We start from the raw sequence: 21157 nt of genomic DNA on the forward strand, positions 1-21157 counted from the left end.
TGCTATTGAACCAGGAATTTGGAATCAGAGAGGCAGAACAATGTGAAAAAAACCATAAAATAAATCTCCCTCTATTTTAAAATGTACTATCTTTTTTTTTTTTTTCTGTGGAAAGATGTTATTGTGTCTCTGGTCCATGGATATAAAAATTACTGAGTGCATGCAGTTGAGCCTGCCTCTGCTGCAAAATCTCACTGCCTCAAGATACGGAAAGTACTAAGCAAAAATTGGCTCTGGCATGTGTACCCACCACTTATACAAACCTCACAGCATTCAAGGTGTAATGTAACTGCAAATATTCAATTTGCCTTTAGAATGTGGCAAAATACCTTCCAAGAACTCACTGCAATTCAATGAAATGTTACAGGTCCTGATCCGGGTTAATGTTATTTAATAATCTTGTCGTGGAACAGTTTCAGGTCTTTTTGGGCAGTAGCTCTAAACATAAGGAGTGAGGAGCAGCGCTAATAAAAGCACAACAAAGATTTAGAAAAAGGGTTTGATCTCATCTGAGTGTGTGACCTGTGCTGCTGAAGGCGGGGTGGCATTACCGTGTCTCCCAAGCGGAGATTTGAGCCGTCCATCTCCACGTAGGAAAATGACCGCGGGGTGGTCTCATGGTGGACCTGCTCCCTCTTCCCAGGGCTGGAGAGGCGAGACCAGAGCACCTGGTACTGCACTGAGGGCTCAGGGGAAGGGGGGCTGTAGCTGCACTTCAGGTGGACTCGGCCTTGCACGAGCTCGGGAGTGATCACTGGTTGCAAAGCCAGGCTTGTGAGCTTGTCTGGAAGAGGAAAACAAAAGAGGGATGTAGCACAAAATGTTGTTTTGACATTACAGTAGTTCACCTGACAAGGAGATGTCAATGCAATTAAACATGGGAGATGCACTACATTTTATGTTCCTGTGATTTAATTAGTAACCATGCAAGCAAGAATGTGTACTTCATATGAAATGCAAAAATTGCTTATTGTGTACTGACTACCTATTGCTGTTACGCCATCTGACCTGCCGGTTTTGTATGTGGGGTTATTTTTGTTTTGCAGTGAGAGAATTATTGAAATGAAGCACTCAGATTAATATAAATTAATTACTCTGGCAAAGGCCATCAGCTTTGCATTTCCCTGAAGCACAGCCTTTTGATCCAAGTTTTGCAATAAGCACAGAAGAGATATGAGAAATCATTATGTTGCAGAGGTAAACTGGCTCTCAGAAACCACCCAGCCCCTGCTGTTATACTGTGAAGATCCTTTCCAGGTTGTTTTGGGATGTATCTAGGCTAGGTCTGCTCAATATAGTTTCCTTCTGCCCAGAATAATGCCATTGCTCTAAAAATACAGCTTGCTTTCTGTAGGCTTCAACAAGTAATGAAGTCTGAAACCTTTCCTTCTGTTAAACTCACCTAGGAAGTAGAAGCAAAAAGAGGTATAAAAGTGTAAGGGGATGTTTTTCATCTCTAGAGACCCATACTCAAACAACATGAAGATGGTTCAACACCAACACTGGTTCAGATGCTTTGAAAGGATAAATTAAGTAACTTTTTTGGAGGAGTGTAGAAAACATAATACATGGGAGCCCAAGAGAATAAAATATGAAGCTGTTACAGCAGAACAGAGAACCAATGTGTTAACATCTGTCCAGGGCAAACAGCAAGAGGTAAGAAAAAGAAGCAAGTTACTTAAAATATGAATAAAGACCAGTTGTTTATACCTTTTTCTATTCTGTTTCTAACAGAAGCTGCCTCAAACTGTGGCTCACATCATGACTGTGTGCAGGAAATTATCCCAGAAGGACAAAGTTAGGTGATCAGCTCACGGAAGGGTGTGAGCGGAATTGCAAACACCAACACTGCTTTTCCCAGCTCTGTCCTTTCTGCCAAGTTACAGAGTTTTAAATTCATTTTGTTTTGCAGCTCAGAAGTGCTGACCAGTGTCCTGCTCCTGAATCTCCAGCAGAAGGGGCTGGGGAATTCACCCTGACACAAAGCCATGGCCATGCCAGCTGGACCCAGCTGAGCCTCCTGGGGTGCAATATCTACAGCTGAATTTAAGCCAGTGAGGTAGAAACCCCCAGTAAAAATCTCCAGCTTTGGGTGTTTTCCATCCAATGTATGACACTGCAAAAACATCCTAAAGGCAAGAATTTAAAGACTCTGAAGGACTGGACCTCACTGAGAATGAGATTGGGATAGGTGGGAAGGGATAAGCTTTCTTTTATGAGAAATGGAGGCAGCTTTACATCACTGAACAGGTATGAATGATCAAATAGGACAAAATTATTCACCCAAAATGTATTGGCAAAAAAAATTCTTTGAACAAGAGTAGTAGAAATCTTAGAGTTTATAAAAAAGCGAAGCTTAAACTGAAAATCTACTCTATTCAGTTAAAAAGTAATTTCGGAGTAAGAATTGGTTTCATTTATTTTAATGGATTTTTTTTTTAATTTCAAATAGTGAATTAATCTCATGTTCTTTGAGCCTTTCTTCCTTCCTCTTCTTCAAGTGGGAATGTTAAAATATTGATAAAGATAAGAAAATAGTTATCTTTCTCTTTAAAATTTATTTAAGCTTTGGTTTTGCCTGACTGAAAAGCTGATAACCCTAGTTCCTCAGTGTCGTGTTTCTGTCCAAAAATACTGAAAGGAAAGTATAAAAGTAATTTTTTCATTTTGAGAAAGAAGCATGTTTTCTGATGAAATCTATATGCACCTGGCCATGCTCCAAAGTTCAGGAGGTTTAACTGAATGAGCAATTGCTTTCTGCTTTCCCTTTGTTTCCTAGCTACCGAACAGGGGTTACATCTCTCGTAGTAGGCTGAAAATTATTTCTGACGAGAACAATTATATAAATGTCATGAAAAAGATGTTATCAGTTTAGTTTGGCTTTTTTTTCCTTGCAGAGTTTCAGAATTACCTTTTTTGGGAGGGGATACTGGATTATTACAGATAAGAAGAGGCCTTAGAGACAGTATCCAGGATACAGTGCCTCGGTAGAGCCGAGATGCCTCCGCTCACTCTCTTTGCAACTTCAAGCCAAAGTGGAGCCAAAGACAGTGGGAAAGGTTACATGTGAGCTGTAACCAAGCAAAGAGTGCTGCAGTAATAGACACCAGATTACATTTTGGACTGGTAATAGGAGCTATTCTTCAGGAACACCTTGGACTGCCACTGATTTATTTTCTACCGCTCCGCGCCTTAGCAGGAGTGACGCTTGACTTGCAAGGTCACTGAGATGTACATTGCAACACCAGGGCCTTTGAACACCCAGCCTGAGAGGCACAAGTAATCTTATTGATGAATACTTTACTGGTCCTCACCTTGTGCGCAGTAGCCCATGCATCCTGGAGTGGGCTGCAGGAGATACACAAAGAAAGCGCCGCAGTTCCTGACGGCGATGGGAATCCGGAACAGGCAGCAGTCCCTGGTGCCCCCAAAGACCTGCCAGGTAGCACAGCCCGTGAGCCTTTTGCTCTCCCCAGGAGCTGGCAGGGATTCAGACTTCAGTGACAGCCACACTGGAGCTTGTGTCCCACATTTGTTCATCTGAGGGTGCACACAAAAGAAATCTTTTACAGCAAGTGTGGTAAAAACACACGGAGAATCACTAAACCCAAGAACCTGAGTGTGTTGAATGTGGAGGGTCAGTGGAAAAGCTGTGTAGGTTGGGATGAAAATGTCTTTCTTGGTTTGAGAGGTGGCTTTATACAGATAAAACTCTTAAAGAGCACAGTAACAGGATTCCAAAGTGTTTTCCTCAGGTTTTGGTTGGTTTGTATGAAGAAGATGTAAACATGTAAGCAGGCTTGATCACCTGCCTGCAAAACAGCTGCCCTGCTCATGGCAGCTCCTGCCTTTCCAGCACACACTGGAAATGTTTAGCCTGAACCTCTCCCTCATTCTTGAAGACAGACACATATGAAGGATGTACAAAACGTATGTTTTATCATGATGTGTATGACTTAATCACATTTTAATTTTTTTTCTAAATTTTTCCTTTCAGGCTTTTATCTATTATCAAATTCCCTGAATACCCTGAACACAGGAATTCCCAAAGCAGAAGCCATTGGTCCTAAATGTTTTAAGTGACAGCATGATGAGTCATGACTGGGAGAGGCTGATTTCCATTTCCCAGCTTAGGGATGTGTGTTCAGGAATCTCAGATCTGAGCTGCCCTCTCTACCTGTTAGATTCTCCCCTGACTAAAGGAACATGGTTCTCTAAAGCTGTCTTTAATTTAAGCACCTTGGTGAGGAGATTAGGTATAATCAGGGCCTTATTAAATATACAAAGCCAATTACAATGGTCACTCATTATTCTGCACCATTACCTAGTGCTTGCCAATATGCAAAGCACAGCGATATTTGGGCTAAAGTTTGGAAATTGTTACCAAATGCTGACAATAATTTGCTCTCAGATATCAGTCATATTCAGCAGAGTGTGACTGCTGCCATCACTTTGCATTTTTCTAGCCAGTGGCAGTGAACCATCTCTACTAGTCCAGCTTGGGGAACGTGACTCCTCCCTGGGTGAGTGTTTGGCTATAAATCACACTGGGGAAAAAAAAAAAAAACAAAACAAAAACCCCACAAATTTTTCCCATTGGCCCTGGTTTGCTGCTTCACTTTCAAGATCGAAAGTTATTTGTGACAGCAGGGGAAACGGTGAAAGTCAAAGGATAAATTTATTAAGTCATGCACCAGTGCCCTCCTGCAGTTTGAGTTGTACCTGGGAGCTATTCAAGCCAGAAAGCAGGGGCAGGGGAGAAGGGGTGCACAGCCAGCAAAGGGAGTTGAAAAAAATCAAGAATATTACATGAGACAGTCTGATTTCCCTTTGGAGCTACTTATCGTCAGGCTTCTGAAAACAAGCATTCCAGACAGACACTGCTGAAATTGTCCAAGGTTTGCTTTTTTTTTCCCCCTGAAAAGTGGCAGCAGCCAAGCAGAGGGGCTGACCCTGCCCTCCTGTCTGGTGTTCTGGTGGCCTTGCAGGTGTCACTGGAGCTCACACCATGCAGCAGGTCCCTGGGGAGGAGCAATGTGCCAACATTGTGCTAGCAAAGTACAAGAGATCAACCTGAAAATGCTGCTAGGTGGAGTTTTAGACCTTTCCCTTCCTTTCTTTAAAAGCCACCTTGTGTATAACATTTTCAAGTGGTTTGTTCTGTTTATTTTTTTACAGCTTTAAAGGACATGGGTGCTGTGAAAAATACAGATATGCTGGGAAAAATACAGATGATGGGAATTTGCTGCATCCTGGTGAACTTCTGACCTAGAGTGCAAGATGTGGTGTGAAGCAGCATGTTTGCAAAGCATGTGTGTGAGCATACACTTGTAATGACCCAGGAGAGTGGAAAAAACAACATCCAGAGAAGCAGCACGGGAACAGAGAGAAGGATAGAAACTGGAGCTCAGTGGTCTCTGCTTCCTACTCATCTTCTGGATGAGATACCTGCACCTTGAATTTCCTCTTGCTCAGGGAGACTGCGAACTTCAGTGCCTCTGCATGTGTGAGTAAAGATTGCTGGACTGGAACATTCTTTTTGAAATTACACTAAAACACAGGTATTAGTGAGTTCACCCTGGTGGTGTTTGGAACCACACAAGCTGGGAAGAATTAGTTATGGGGAGCAGAGCAGCAGGGATGAGTGAGCACTAGAGCCCAACAGATGTGTGCAAACTCACAGAGCCTTGAAGGAAATGGTTTAGTGAGGAGACACAGCACAGCCTACCCAACTGAAAAAATACTCCAACAATTTTCCATAAAAGAATTTATGGAAAAAGAATTTGCTGAAAATGAGCTATTGCATCCATCTGGTATTGCCTTTACCAATGTAACTGGTGCCAACACATCATTGCTGCTCCTCTGGGAGTGCAACTGCTGGGCTGCCTCTGGCCAGGCACACTCAGTGCCTCAGTTTCTCTGGCTGCTGCCTGACCTTGGGCAAATAACAAATCTCTGTGTACCTCACTTTCTTATCTCTCAACAAGAGGTGGAGATGACTGTGATGGTGATAGCACTTTGGTGCCTTTCAGCAGTGCTGGGAAGATAATTCATTAATGAGACACCCATCTCTCTGTTGTGCTGGGGGCCATGTAGATAAACAGACAGATGCCAGTGGATTCTGGCTGTGAAAAAAGACAGAAAGTGATCCATACATAAAAGTGGACCTGGATCCCTTGTTAACACAGGGAGGGAAAAAACCAAAATGCTGGAATAGGAAGATGATGATTTTCTCCATTTTTATCCTCACCAGAAGTCTGTGAACCATTTCAGTGCTGGAGAAAGTGTGGATTAGCATCACTGACGTCAGCATGCAGCTTTCTGATAAACCCCCACTGGGATCTCCTGTGTTTGCCCTGGCCAATCCTGCACTGAAACCACTTGAGCGAGACAGTTTGTTATGTAATGTGCACAAATTACAGGCAATGACCAACCCTTACGAGGGGTTTTACACCCAGAAAAAGTCAGACTGTGAGACAGGAAGTTATTGTAACAAACTGTAATTCAGGATTACAGGCTGGCCAAGGAAGGATCTTGGTATAAATCAAGTGTTTCTGTTTTCCTGGCAGCTCTATGACACACATGAATTTATTTTCTGGTATGAACTGCGTGTGGTCCTTCTGAGTCAGGCAAGTTGCCACACACTAGCCAAAAGGATTTGCTGCGTGAGGCCTCTGTGAATTAGAAGGCAGACCTGGGAAGGCAAGGGCAAATGTGTATTCATGTGTTCAATCAGCAGTAGAGATAAGAACAGAAAAAAAACCCAAACAAAACAAAAACTGTAGAAACTTAGGGAAACAGAGCCAAAATTTTCAAGTCCCCACTGTGGCACAATTTGCATGAATTTTGTACCTGTCGTGGGAGAGTAACCAGAAAATTGAATACAGAGGTAGCAAATGATAGGCATGTAAGACAGAGCATTTACCTGCAATATCTACAGTCACTGCTGCTCTATATTGGAGAGACGTGGGAGTCTCACACCACTCAGCAGCATTTCCAAAAGGAAAAAGAGGAGTTACACAGCTACCTCTACAGAAGAGCAAACTCCACAAGTTTAGGTGTCCAGTGACACAGCTTGCACAAAAGAGAACTTCTCCAACACAAAAGGGGCACTTTAGGCTGTTGCAACCCTTTTTAGTATTCTTCCATACTTTATCTAATCGTAATTAAATGGTGTTTTTCATCTTCAAAGCATTTTATAAACCTTACCCAATTAATCTTTGCAACACCTCTATGTAGCAGGCAAGCATTCATTAAGTATTTTTGATTCCTAATTAGGCACCAGATAATCATTTAAATAATCCAATTTAGAAAACCTAAATAATAATAAAAAAAAGTGTTTTCCCCCTTTTCCAAAACAAGGGAACAATGGTGTCTCCTTCCATTTGCATGGGGTTTGGAGTATCAACTAGTTTGATTGATTGAACATTGTGGTTCTTCATAACTGCACGAAGAAATCAAGCTCGATTGTTCTTGTCACTTGGGTATTGCTGAAATTATGCTGTTAAAAATAAGTAGCACCATATGTGAGGAAGAATGCATTGTTTTAGTTGGATGGAGATGGAAGGCTTTTTGGTGTGCTGCTGGTTGGCAGTTAAAGCATTGTGATTTTGCATCTGTTATCCACTCAGAACTTTACTTTAGCTTTTTTTTTTTTTTTTTTTTTTTTAGATTTCTTTGGAGTTAGTGAGAGTAAATAAGTTTGGGTTTTTTTTTTTTATTTCAGTCTGTGGCCAAAGTCCACATAAATCAGTTTACATCAGGAATATCTGTAGTAGCAATTAAACTGGTGCCTGTCTTGTTTTTCTTTTAAGCACATGCCTCTGAACAATAGAAGCTGTAATTGTAATTTCTACAGAAGGGTTTCTGCGTGTCTGAAAAACAAACAAGAAAAACAAAGGTTCTTCATACCTACCATTATGATTTGGAATATTCACGTATGTGTGCGAGAAAGAATTACAGATTGAATGATACCTTGAAAGAGTCACTTGCTTTTAAATTAATAGTACAATTGCAAATCAAAGTGGGGCTGGATTCAGAGCAAAATAAAAATTGAAGCAAAATAATAAATTAATGGCATGCAGCTGAGATACTGTGTTTTGATTGTGAGTATGAAATGTTCTACAAGAGGTTAAAGAGGAGGGAATGAAACTGAGTATGGAAAAATGCATCTTCTCCTTCTCCAGGGACTGAAATATTAAGCATCATGGGCAGGTTAGATTTGACATGCTTTAACATGACCTTGTTTTATACACCAAAGATTAACATTTAAGCCTATGCTTGATCCCAGTATATATGTAAAAAAGTAAACTTATATTGCTAAAACTGAAACTATTGAGAAAATACCAACTCTTACTGCATAATGCGTCCTTCTGCCTGCACATTTACAGTTGTACATGAATTTCGAGCACACACAGATTTGGAGAGGGTTTTGCTCATTTAGAGGATGAAATTTCTGAAGGAGGGTATTGGGAGTACTCTTGATACACCATCACAGGCAGGTATTACTGGGCATTTCCCAAAAAGAGTCTCATATCCATAAGTACCCTGTAGAAAAGCTTGCTACAGAATTGCGTATGCCAAAAAATTGCAGTTACTGGGCTGGCTCATGGGAGAGAAAGGAATTTAAATCAGAGTTTTTGCAGTTGGAAGGGACCCACAAGGCTCATCAAGTCCAAATCCTAGCCCAGCACAGGACAACCCCAAAAGTCACACCAAGTGCCTGGGAGCATTGTTCAAACACTTCTTGAGCTGTCAGGCTTGGATCTGTGGCCACTTTCCTGAAGAGCCTGTTCAGTGCCCAACCACCCTCTAGGGGAAGAACCTTTTTCTAATATACAACCTAAACCTCCCCTGATAAAATTTCAGGCCGTTCCCTTGGGTCCTGTCACTGTCACCACAAAGAAAAGATCAGTGTCTGCCCCTCCTCTTGCCCTCACAAGAAAATTGAACAACCCATGTCTGCACCTAGAAGTCCCTGAACCAGGGGTTGCTGGAGATTGTTAATATGCAAAAAATGAAGTTTTCCCCTTTCCTGCCATTGCGTCCAGAAAATGACATTCTGCTGTGGGTGAGGGCAAGCACTTGGGGCCAGTAGAATTTCTCCACAGGAAGAAGTGAATTTTCAGCCCATTTCTGGCTTAGCTGTGAGCGTGGTGTGGCATTTGAATTTGCATTACAGGCAGCAGCGTGCAGTGCTCTGCTGAAATCCACAGATTGATCTCTTATCTGACTGTGAAGCAGATCTTCAATAACATTAGCTTGTGATGTTCCCTCACATTTCTTTTTAGTGTTTATGCCTCCCATGGGGCTTGCCCGTATGTACATGTATCCAGATGTATGCATATAGCCTGTATTATTTAAATTCAGAAGCTGGAATTTCTGTAATTGATGTATGTTTTTCCCATATTGGCTGTTAAGTGCTTCTCTGTATTTTTAATAGATTTTCTGTTGAGCTTTAATTTTTCCATCTTTTGTTCTTCCTCTGAAGGTCATTTTACTATGGTCTGGCCATGTCTGTGCATTGTTTCTTGCTTCTTAGTACACTGCCTTAATCTTAGTAAAAGCTTCCCTATCCTTTTTTCATTTAGAGTTTCTGCCTTTCACAGAAAATTTGGCAGTTCTTAAAGAACAAACCATGATCTGTAGCAGCAGCCTCAATACCTGAGGATCCAAAATTTACAAATTTGTATTGAATTTCTACTAGGATGTATTTTTGGATAGGGGAGTGGCTGTGGCCAGGAGTGCATGTCCAGGATCTGGTAATTGCTGTGTCTCCTTCGGGAGCACAGGGGGAAAGGCAAGGAAGAAACGGAGGGAGCAAGGTCAGGATAATTTGTTACCTGCCCTGAGAAATTCAGCAGGCAAAGCCTAAATTGAAAAGCTCTTTCAATCAAAAACATTTTGCCGCTGGAGGAATAGGTTTATGGACAGCAGTTGGATTCAAGGCATGGTGGGTTCAGGAATGCAATTAATATTTTCACTTTCTCTGACTTAAAAGCTTTTGGGTTTTTCTTCTGTCTTTTCTTCCCCCTTTCCCCCCATTTTTATTAAATTAGTGTATGAGAAGAGCTGTTTCTCATTGCAAAGTTTGCTGTGCCTCTCAGCTGTGGCACAGTTGTAGTCTGGGGCTCTCACAACCCCTGTGTGTGTGACCTGGTTCTCCTGTGTAGAATGTAAGAGTCCCTATGGTTACAAAACCGTATGCAGACAGGGCCATGTTTTTATTGTGGAGGTTTTTTCATGGCCAGATTCAGAGCACAGGCATTGAGAGTATCTCTGGAGGAGTCAGGCTCTGGGAGGTCCCCTCCCTCGTGTCCCCCAGCATGTGCCATTGTCCTCCCACACTTCTCCCCCACACTGGGCAGGACCTCTAAATCTCCATTATGGCTTAAATCCCTCCTGAGCTCAATTGGGTGACAGAAATCCTTACCCACCAGCACTTTGAATTAAGAAGTTAATCTCATCCATCAATAAGCAGCTAATTGTATCTGGCCAGTATCAACAAGATATCACCAGGCATATATTTTACAAGGTACTGGAGTAATGTTCTTTTTAATTCTGCAGCCGTATTGTCAGGCTTTATTTGGTCTCTTTTCTCTTCTATCTGTTCAGGGTTTTGTCTTTGACTTTTTTAATTAAAATCAGCTCGCTCCAGCCAGACTGGAATGTCCTATAATAACTGCTTATTAAGGAGTGGAAGCTGTGCAGTTATTAATTTAAATTATTTTGTTCCAGAGGTTTTGCTGAAATTAAATGGGAAACCAAATCAAACAATGATTTAATTAAGTGGAAGAGATAGAATGTAGAGGCAGATTTAGAAGGTGAAGATCTAAAAGAAGCGTATTCTTCCAGTTGTGACATCTAACAGATGTAATCCTTCATCAGCGTGGTGAAGCAGAGATTTACTGTCATTCAGAGGATAATGAAGAAACCAATGGCACGAATTATGTTACAAGATAAGAAACTAAATTAATGAATATACCTTGACAAACCTGAATGAAAAACTTCAGAGAAGAGATTAAAAGAAACAAAGCATGCATTGTTAGAAAGCAATTTCATAGAGTTGAGCATTTCTACATACTCAAAATTGCTGAAATATAATGAGAAATTAAATAATATTATAGAATATGCATGTACACTTATAGAGCAACCTGTAAAACTTCATAGTGCATTGGGATATTCGAGGATGACCTGCCATGAAATTAATATTTCAATAACAATCCTGCCAATTATTCATGTTAATAAGATTTATAGCTTATGTATGCAAAGTGTTAGAAATTCTACAGAAATAACAACTGTCTCTTAGCATTTCATTAAACATTAGATTATTAAGATATAATTCAGTTGTGATGACTTCACAGGTCCAGTTTGAATGAATGTAAAATGTTTTTGCTAATTTTGAGAGGGTTCTCCAGCTGGAGTAGAATTACCTGATACCAAAGATCCTGACACTCTAGGATGAATATTTAATCTTTTAAGTAATTTATGGTAATTATTTTATTATTTTCTGAATAATTTTGTTTAACTTTATGCTTGAAATTATTCTAACCTCCTGCAGTTGGGATATTTGAGGTGGCAATGACTTTAGCGAGGGGCTCATGTTGCTCTGGCAACAATGATTGCAAGTTAAACATTATTGTCATACATATTAAACACACATAAAACCAGATAATTTTTTTTTTGTCTCTTTTATAGAGTAGTCTTATGTGGTGGAAGTTTTTTTGCTCCAGAAAGCCATTAGCATGCTTACGAAACTAAAGAATGCAAGAAATGATAATAGCAGAAAAAGATTCAACTTTAGCTTTTCCTTCACTTCTCCCAAAGATCGCTTTAAATATTAATTTTTCTGATTTCATCATCAGAAGAAATCCCTAACTCATAATAATTTATGTGGGAAAAGAGTCAGGTTTCAGAATCCATTCTTAAAGCCATACAGTTTCTTGGAAAAGGCACAGCTTGAGGTGACATACACTGATTACTAAAAATCCCTCTGTAGAGCTGGAAAACACCTGGTTTTATGTTGGAATATTGCCTAGTCTGGTTGAATATTGGCTATTCCATAGGAATCCTGGTCTCTCATGCCCTTGGGTATGACAGTGGTATTGTTGGTTTTGATGATGGTGGTGGTTTTGTTGCTGTTGGTTTTGTTATTGTTGCCATTATTGTTGTAATTACTATTATTACTATTATTATCATCATCATTAAAGTGGATTTCCCATTACCACCCACTTATCCCCACTGGATACAGAGGCTAGGAGAGTACAGAGACAGATGGGGAGGAAAACTCCCCGAGAGGGTTTGTTCCAGCTCCCCAGGGTGGAAGCTCAGGTTCTGCTGACCTCGACACATCTGGTGGGCATTTCGGCGGGCAGGTGGCCGAGCATGAGGCGGTACCATGCCGGTGGCAGGGAGTGGTCACACACCAGGTCCTGGCTGGCCACTCGCTGCAGCTCCAGGGAGTCGAAGCTGGTGCTCCTGCGGGGACTGCGGAGGATGCGGTGTCCCCCCGGCCAGCACTCGGGAGCTGGGGAGGCTGGAAAAGGGCAATGATTAATCAGTTCATCAGTTTAATTCCACTGGACGCTGCTGATAGCTGCTTAAATCCTATATCCTTTCATGTCAAGGTTCATTTTAGGATTGGGCTGATTTTCAAGGCAAACAGTTCCAGAATTAAATATATAAAAGTGCAAGCTTAGTAACATAAAGATTTTAGTTATCTGGATTTTCATCCTATCTGAATCAGGACCAAAACCCTTTGCCTTTTAACGTGATTCCGGCCTAATTTTAGGGATTAACATCTGAGCCACTCCTCCTCAGAAATCAAGTAGTGTTTTGAGGTTCCAAAGCCTTGTGACCTTTGAAAACACGTGGGGTTTTAATTTAGTTTACTACACGCATGAGCGTTTTAATCATGGTATAAATTCATGCTCAAGTATAAAGAGCACTTCACATGCTTTTAAACATGCGCTGAGAAGAATTAAAACAAAAAATGTTAAAAAGACAAAAAAGAAAAGAAATGGTGTAAAAACAACAATAGAGGGTTTTGAGAAATCAGCTCAAGTTAGGCTTGCAAATATTCAAGCCACAGGTCAGGCTCAGTTGAGGCATAAAGCCGAACACCTCAGAGCTTCTGCGTGTGCATCTCAAAGTCTGAATCAAACCTGCTGCCCCTTGACGTGTGTTTCTTTATTCGCCTGCCCTGTTTATTTTCATACATTTCTTGACTCTTTTACAGAATATTCAGTTCTTTTCTTCTCATCTAGTAAAAAGAGGCCATGTGGTGATTCTGTTAGAAGATCTGATCATGTTGCAGAAACAGCCTCTTCTTGGTTATCTGAGCCATTTCTTGATGAGGCCAAGTCCCTTTTCACTGTGTCAGCACCGCAGAGTAGTCACAGGAGGGGACCGAGGTGGAGCTGCTCTGCTCTGTGCCTCAGCAACAGAAGGTTCAGCTAATTTCTTGCTGCAGTAATCTTTAATTGCTAATGATGATGTAAGAGGCAGAGGCCGCATCACAGGAATTGCACAACCTGGCAGTTAGCAAAATCACCTCTTTTCACTGCAAATAGAGCTTATTTATGTGGCACTGTTGACAGAGAATAAGATCCCTCCCCATAATATAATTTTTCAAATGTCACTTCTCAGATTGTGACTCTGCTTTAATATTACGTCAGTGGCACTGTGAAACACATTTATCATTTTTACTTTATTGACAAGATACTCAGAAGGTCAAAATCAATCCATTTATGGCAGTATTTTTAAAGATTTTTTTGATTGTGCCAAAGGCAAGGCAATGGTATACAAGACAAATGGGGACAAAATGTAGCGTAACAAAGCCTTTATTGCAATTTTCAGGGAACTAAACTGTCAAAGCCATTGCAATTCCAATGCAAAATTCAGCTGAATTAATACAATTGCCTTTTTAAATAAAAAAGAAGTGCCCTAAGCTTTTCTTTTCTATAGGTAAGAGACATTTCAGAGAGGGAACACTTGGAAATATTGCACCTCTAATTAAATCTCGGATCAAATTTCTTCCCTCAGAAGTCCTTCCTGGAGACCACATGGAGACTGTCCTTTGCTAATTCCCAGCCCAAGGGAAGAAGTGACATTTCAGCAGACCAACTATTTTACTCAAATGAAAAGTTTACCCTATATTTAAAACCCCTTAAAAAAATGCAGATCCTTGCTGACCCCTCCAGTAGCACTCAGGGCTTCAGGAGTGTTAATGGGAACAGAATCTTGGCTTGTGGTGCCTTTTGCTTGCCTGGATTAGCTCCTGTCTGAACAAAAGCAAAAGGAACCTAAAAGCAAACAGGTCTTTGCATAGTATTGCCACAGGAATCCTGCAAGGACACTGTAATATAATTAATTGCATTCACTTTCTCAATAATAATAATATCAAATTGTGCCTTTAGATGTAACTAATTGCCTTCTGCTCGATATGTGTTAGTTACAATCCAAATTCATACCACATGTTGTGGTCTTACCAGTGATTAACTACTCTGTCTAAACAATGCAAATATATTAGACACTGACACATGGCTAATTATTTTTCATCCCTTGCATGGTTTTGTTTGCAGTAGTTTAGAAAAGGCTTTCTCATATTAACACCAGAGGAGCTGAACACTGCAGGTGGGCCTGGCAAAGGCCAGGGAGGCACTTGGAGGAGCACGTGGGGGAGACACACAAGGTCCCTAAGGAGAGGGGTGTTCATCCAGTAAATGTAACAGGAGTTGGGACGGAAGCCATGTGTTTGCTTCTGGAAGAGCCCTGGCTCAAACAGCCACCTCTGAAGGTGTATTTTACCCTGAATTCACTGTCAGAGTCTGCTTATGGACCTGTGCCTGGGTTTAGTTTTGCTGGCAGGCTGTCATTGAGGAGGCAGGATGGCAAATTGATCCTCTGTCAGCTCCCCTGGAGCCAACCTGCCGGATTTTGTTCCGTCCCTGACGCAGATCAGACCGAGGCACGCGGAGCCGATGGCGCAAAAAACCTCACCCAGGTTTTGCAGCGAGCAAAACAAACCCTCAATTACTGAGTTCCCCTTGTAAAATGGTGCTTATTATGGCCCTGTGACAGGATGATTGTAAACTTTAACATGCAAATTGCAGGCTGTGGTGCAAGTTAATTACCATTGGCTTTCCCAAAGAAATAAATGAATAAAGGCATCACTGTAATCAGACTTTATTATAAAAACGTTATTTTAAAAAAAACCCCAAAACAACAAGATGGCACAGCTGAGCCCTGTCGGTTCCTTGTCTGAGAGATGCTCACTTGTACCATGTGGTGGCTGCAGCTACATTCAAATCAGATGACACCTCCCTGTTAATTTTAAATTCAGGTGCAGGTGTCAAGCCTGGGGACAGTTATGAAGTGCTCAATATCCCAGTAGTCCACCTTGATGTCCACATCCACCTCTAGTACGCAGCCACTGCTGCTCTGGGCTATTCAGACTAGGTTGCTTTTAAAGGAAACTATTTTCTTATGTAAGATGAACCTACAAATTTAATTTAAACCAGCTCTATTTCAATTATTGTATTAAAGGGGCCCATGAAAAAAAGAAAAAAAACAACCTGACATTTTAGGGAGCTGGTCATTATGACTGTTCTGGTTTCCTTCAGGAAGAAATTAAACATTACAGTGAGATTTTTTGGCTGTCTGTCCAGAGAATTGCTGGAATTGAATGTTGGATGTGCTTGGTGCAAAGAGCTGCTTCTTGACCCACCACCAAACTCAATATAGGCAAGAAGCTGTTGCTAAGACATAAGGATGTGTTTGCTTTACTAGACTTAAAAGCTTTTTTTTTTTTTTTTTTTAAATGTAACAACTTTTTGGCAGCAAATTGTGGCAAAGAGACGCTGAGTAACTCCTTTTTGACACTGAAAGCAAACAAATAATAAAACCTGCTGTATCTGCTAAGAGAAAACAACATTTGAGTAGCTCTGGTGGTATGATGGAGCAGGTTCCTTGGGGAAAAATCTATCTCCATTGAAGCCATGAGGAATGCTGCTGTTAATGTCTGGATGTTGAGAGTCATCTGTTAATGTGTGGGAAAGGAGGGGCAGCCTGTGGACTTGCTGGGGAGAGGAGAAGGCAGAAGCATCCAGAAATACCCCATGGAAAATGAGCAGGAGGTGGATATCTGAACTGAATATACTGCTGTGGACAGGGGGTTTGGCTCTCAGCTAAAGGAAATCTCAATGTGACCTCAGCTGGAGGAAGACACTCATGTCAGCAGGTCCTGGGGACAGCCTGGAATCCCAATGCTGGCCATTATTGTACCAGGTGGCACTGAGGCTCCACAGGGCTGTACCAGGAACCAGCCAAACAAGAGTCTGGAAAGGTGTTTTTAGGGTGTTGCTTTGGGATACTCCCCACTTTGGGATACTCCGCACTTTGGGATACCCGCCACCCACCCACACATTTAACACCTGAAACACCCACTGGGGTTTCGAGCAGGTTGGTAGCTGGATGCTCTGCAAAGAGCTGAGTCACCTGTACACTCCTTGGGCAGAGTTATTGGTGGAAAAAATGCTGTTTTGGGAACACCAGGCATTTGCTGAGGGTCTGTCCCTCCTGGCTGGTGCTCATGGCCATGGGAAGAAGCAGCTGCCATATCAGGGACAAAGCCAGGAAACTTAAAGACTGGCAGGCTGAAAAATCGTAAGGAAATAATTTGCTAAACCTTTCCTTTCATTTCTAAAGACAGGTGAGTACAAGTGTAATAGAGCTTTACCTGTCCCTCTTGCTCCCAGCAAATATCAGTGGCTTATGTGGAGGAAGGTTTAAGAAGTTGTGAGATTTTGTTTGTTTGCTTTGAATAGCGACTGCAAATCAAATAATATCAATAGGTGATGGCAGCCAGGAAACCCTGAAAGAAGTATAGTCCACAAGCCTGAGGTGCATGTTTGCTTTGGGCAAAGCCACACAATATATCTAAAGGGCATTCTAAAGCCTTGGAAAATAGCTGGCAAATTGTAAAATAACTTTTGTGTGGAGAGTGAATGAAAAGCCAGTGACTGATGCAGGCAATGCTAACCAACAGCAGCATTTGGTGATCGGCTGTGATTGCTCTGTGACAGGAAATATGTGTCCCCACATGCAGATTTCCTTCTTGCCATCATCTCCCACTTTGTGGGAGCACCACCTGGAGTTTTCCCCAAAAATACATGTAGCTATATGTATGTATACATACATGGGTGTGAAAAAAACCTGTATTTCAGATTATGTATGAGTACTCATATTTTTGACATTTGTATGACATTAGATTTTTGAAGTCCTTCCATCCCTGGAAGATTTTCACATTTCTGCTTTTTGTTTCTTACAATCCACAGTGGAACAAAACATTTTCTGGTGTGTTTGACTTTCTCTTCATGGGAAAATTATGCAAGATTTTCATATGGAAGAATCAGTCTGAAATGCTGAGGCTAATAAGCCATAACTCCAAATTAATTGTTCCCTTTCTTCTCTTTCTGTTTTAGAAACAGAAGGAAGTTTTTTAATCACCAGCCACTTCCGTGCTCAGGGGCTGCACTTCAGTGACATAGAAAAGCTCAGGTAAGAGTTTCTGAAGCTTTCAGCATGTCAGTGCCATCACTTCCCCATATTATGATTTACCAGACATTGAAAGAGAGTTTATGTAGAAAAGGAAAGGCAGATATTGGGAAAGGGGAATTCTTTCCAAGCTCTTAATGGGTGTGTTCAAAATAACAGTGGAATCCAACTGATCTGACAACATTTAAAAATTCCTTTTAGTGCACGCAGGTTCCAGGTGAACAAACATCTGTTAACAGATATTTGTAGCTAAGGAACATCCAATAATTTATTAAAGATAGAAGTTTCTGCCTTATTTCACCAATACTTACCAAGATTTTACTTCAATTATTCTGCCTGCTGATGACAAAAAGTTTTAATTCTTGACAATATTCAGAAGCAGAAAACTGTTGTGAATGTGACAGTGATGACTACATTAAAATGCTTGAATCTCCTTTTATCTACCCGAGTGCTCCTCAGGTAGATCAAACATAATAATTGTGTTAAAAAACCTTGATAGCTAATAAACAAAACTATTTTCAGAGATTTCAGAAGCAGAGGAACCTCCTACTGAACTGAAATGATAAGGAAGCCCATTGTACAAACACCACACACTCATAATGGCCAGGCCTTGAACAAGTCCCAAAGCATTCATAAGGCAAAATTGATAGAGATAAATGAACCATTGTGCAAAATGAATGTAATTATAGAAATTTTGACCCAGGAAGAGGCAAGAGGCTGAGGACCTGCTGAAAAGAATATGACATTTAATACATGTTATTTGTACTGAATAACAGGCAGATGTGAGAATAAAACCCTCCTACAATCTGAAGATGTTTTCTTTCTGATGCATCTGAATTTCATTTTTCTGGGAACAAGGTCACTTATCATCCTGGTCTTCTACGGAGTAAAGCAATAAACTATTGACAAACCAAGGGCCAACGCTCAGTTCCAGAGCAAACAATTATTTATTCATGCTCGTATCTCTTATCTTGCCTTGCATTTCTATTTTTAACTTGTGGTTTCAAAAGGAGGAATTGATTATGTGAGACTTTTCTTTTAGTCTGTGTAGCCCCTGAATAATTTGCAGAATAACGAGCTGCATACAGCTCAAACAGGTGGGTGCAGAGACAGGCAGAGAAGCATTTTGTGTGGGACCAGAAGAGGTGTCAAGAGGGTCTGACCAAATAGGTGAAAATGAGGGGTCCCTGTGAGGAGTGTGAACTTCCTGGCAGGTTACAGTGGAGTTTGGACAACTGTCACAGCAGATGGGATAGAAAGCACTTTCTTCAGTGCTCCATAAATAGAGAAGATGAAGGAACTGTTTATTTTCAGGGACAATGGATATGTGGCCAACTGAACTGAGCAAGCCAAGAAGTGCCCAGCAGAAGTGTTGTCCTTTGAAGTGTTTCAGTCTCCAAGAATCACTGTCTGGCATCTCTCATCAGTGTGAAAATTGCTCATGGATAATGTGGTGGACACAAAAAGCACAGGAAACACCACATGGACAAAAAGCAGTGAGCAGCTGTACGGGCTGGGTGAAGTCAGTAGATACCCTGCTTTGCAAAATGCAGCCTCATCTATTGCATGTGCCAGTTAGAAAAAAGAGAAAAGCCAAATGGTGTCAATAGCTCGATTATATTTTACCAAGTCTCCTCCTCACTCATTCTGCCTCAGCCCTAGAGCCAGGCAGGTTGAGAATCTGAATATAGAAATCACTTACTATTGCTGTGTCACAACAGAATTCAAAACCTCATAAATTTCCTCAAGTTATCTCTAAGTTAATGATGATGCCTTTAAGGGCTTCTGAACAATCAATAAAAAGAAAATTATAATTATTGTTATTGATTGGGCTATTTTGCTCTCATCCCTCAGAATGAAAAAGTGAAATCAAATGAAAAGGGTCTTTCTTACCTCCTAATCTCAGTTGAACATACAGTCACAAATGCAGCTTTCCTAAATAGTAGCAGCAAAACCAAACTCACAGGTTTTGATTTTAGAACCCACTGGGCTCTATACAGATGGAAATTTTACTTCCATGGTTTACCCCTCTGAGAGCTGGAGTTGTTTCTATGCCTCAGACACTACACTGGCTAATTACCATTTGCGAGCCACACATTTTTCCAGACTGCTCGCATGGATAATGCTGAATTTTGGCCACATTTTCCTGCACTTCCTCAATGCAGTGCTGTGTGTCGATTATATTATGCTGGGGAAAGTGTCACTGCTCACTTGCTGTCAGTGCTTCCAGGATGCAGCAGAGGCTGGTGAGCAGATAAGGGGACTCCGAGTGCAGTCGGCTTAGCACTGCCAAAGCCAGGTCCGCCTGTGTGTCCTGGGTGTGATTGAGCTCCTAATGGATGCGGGGTGACGAGGCAATTTTTCCTGCTATTGTTTTGCTATTATTCATTGCTGCTATTCATCCCATTCACTGGCAAGACAGTGCTTCAGCAGCCACACTCTCTTCACATGTTTGTAATGGGCCTTTCTGTCAGGGCTCTGACATTTGGGATGAATGGCTGGGTTCCGTCTTGCCTTTGGAGTAAGGCTTTATTCCTTACAGTGCTGCAATAATGTACACAGACAAGCTCCACTTCCCAGCTAATGCACAAACCTGGAAGGATCTCACGACCATCCTAACCAAAATTTAGGTTTTCCTTGACCCTGTCCTTCATCCCCTTGTGGGCTCTCTGCTGTGTGAAAGTTGGAGAGAGTTGATATGAAACATGTTCAAGCACGTAGCAGCTCCTGCTGTGGATGTAAAAAGTTCTTCTCATGCATTATAGCACTCTGGATGGATTTAAAAAATATTGAAATAAAAGGTCATGAGCTAGAAATAGCCAGAAGCCTGCCTGGCCACTGTGATAAGATAAAGCCGGCTACTCCCAACCGTGGAATTGCGACATTAAGCCTAACAGATTTCTAAAATCCAAATTTATCAGCAATCCTCACTGTTTGTTTCTTCAACTTTCAAAAGGCACAGATTCTGTACATATAGTCATGATATCTTCAAAACTAAAATAAATCCGTGCCTTCCTCCCAGAGAAACAGGATTGTATCTGTTCCAGCCAGCATTTTCCCTCAGCCATGATGATATTCCAGGGAATCTCACACACCTGGTTGTGTGTCTAGCGCCTGACAGAGGTCTGGAGACACCTACTCATGCCATGAAACATCAAGACTTTCAGTTCCTGTATACAAAAACCTCCAGATAAACATATTTGCTATTTTTATTTAGTTGAATTTAGGTCCCAATTCCCAGTTCTAACAGGCGCTAATTTTCCTTTCTGTTTAGGGTCATCTCTGCTTTGGTTGCTCCACAGATCTTTGCTTACCAGAAGTATTAGGAGCACCAATAAAAATAGCAAGGTTTCAGGAACCTATAAGGCCTTCAGCTAAAAGCTGCTTTTTGGTGTAAAAGAAAATGCAGCTCAGCTGGTATCAGCTGAGTCTTCACCACATTTAAAGCTGCTACCTGTACAACCTTTTAGGATGTAATTACCGTAACAAGAAAAAAAATCTCCATAATTATATGTATGTAAAGCCAAAAGCCTTTCTGTGGCCATCCAGCCAGAGCTGCAGGTACAGATTTGCAAGTTCGTGGGGGACACGAGGGATTAGG

General features: G+C 41.3%; 1 protein-coding gene across 1 annotated transcript in view; it reads right to left on the minus strand.

Annotated features, from left to right (window-relative positions):
• Positions 1–21157, minus strand: part of LOC309575272 (von Willebrand factor D and EGF domain-containing protein-like) — a gene marked incomplete at both ends in the record, with an annotated part of 163652 nt that overhangs the window by 115186 nt on the left and 27309 nt on the right. The window contains 3 exons of the mRNA XM_082285603.1: positions 552–784; positions 3315–3540; positions 12342–12526. Of these exons, the coding sequence (XP_082141729.1) occupies positions 552–784; positions 3315–3540; positions 12342–12526 (644 nt within the window). The remainder of the gene's footprint in view (positions 1–551; positions 785–3314; positions 3541–12341; positions 12527–21157) is intronic.

Source organism: Coloeus monedula (genome assembly GCF_965178545.1).
Source record: "Coloeus monedula genome assembly, chromosome: 7".
In the NCBI taxonomy this organism is placed as follows: domain Eukaryota; kingdom Metazoa; phylum Chordata; class Aves; order Passeriformes; family Corvidae; genus Coloeus; species Coloeus monedula.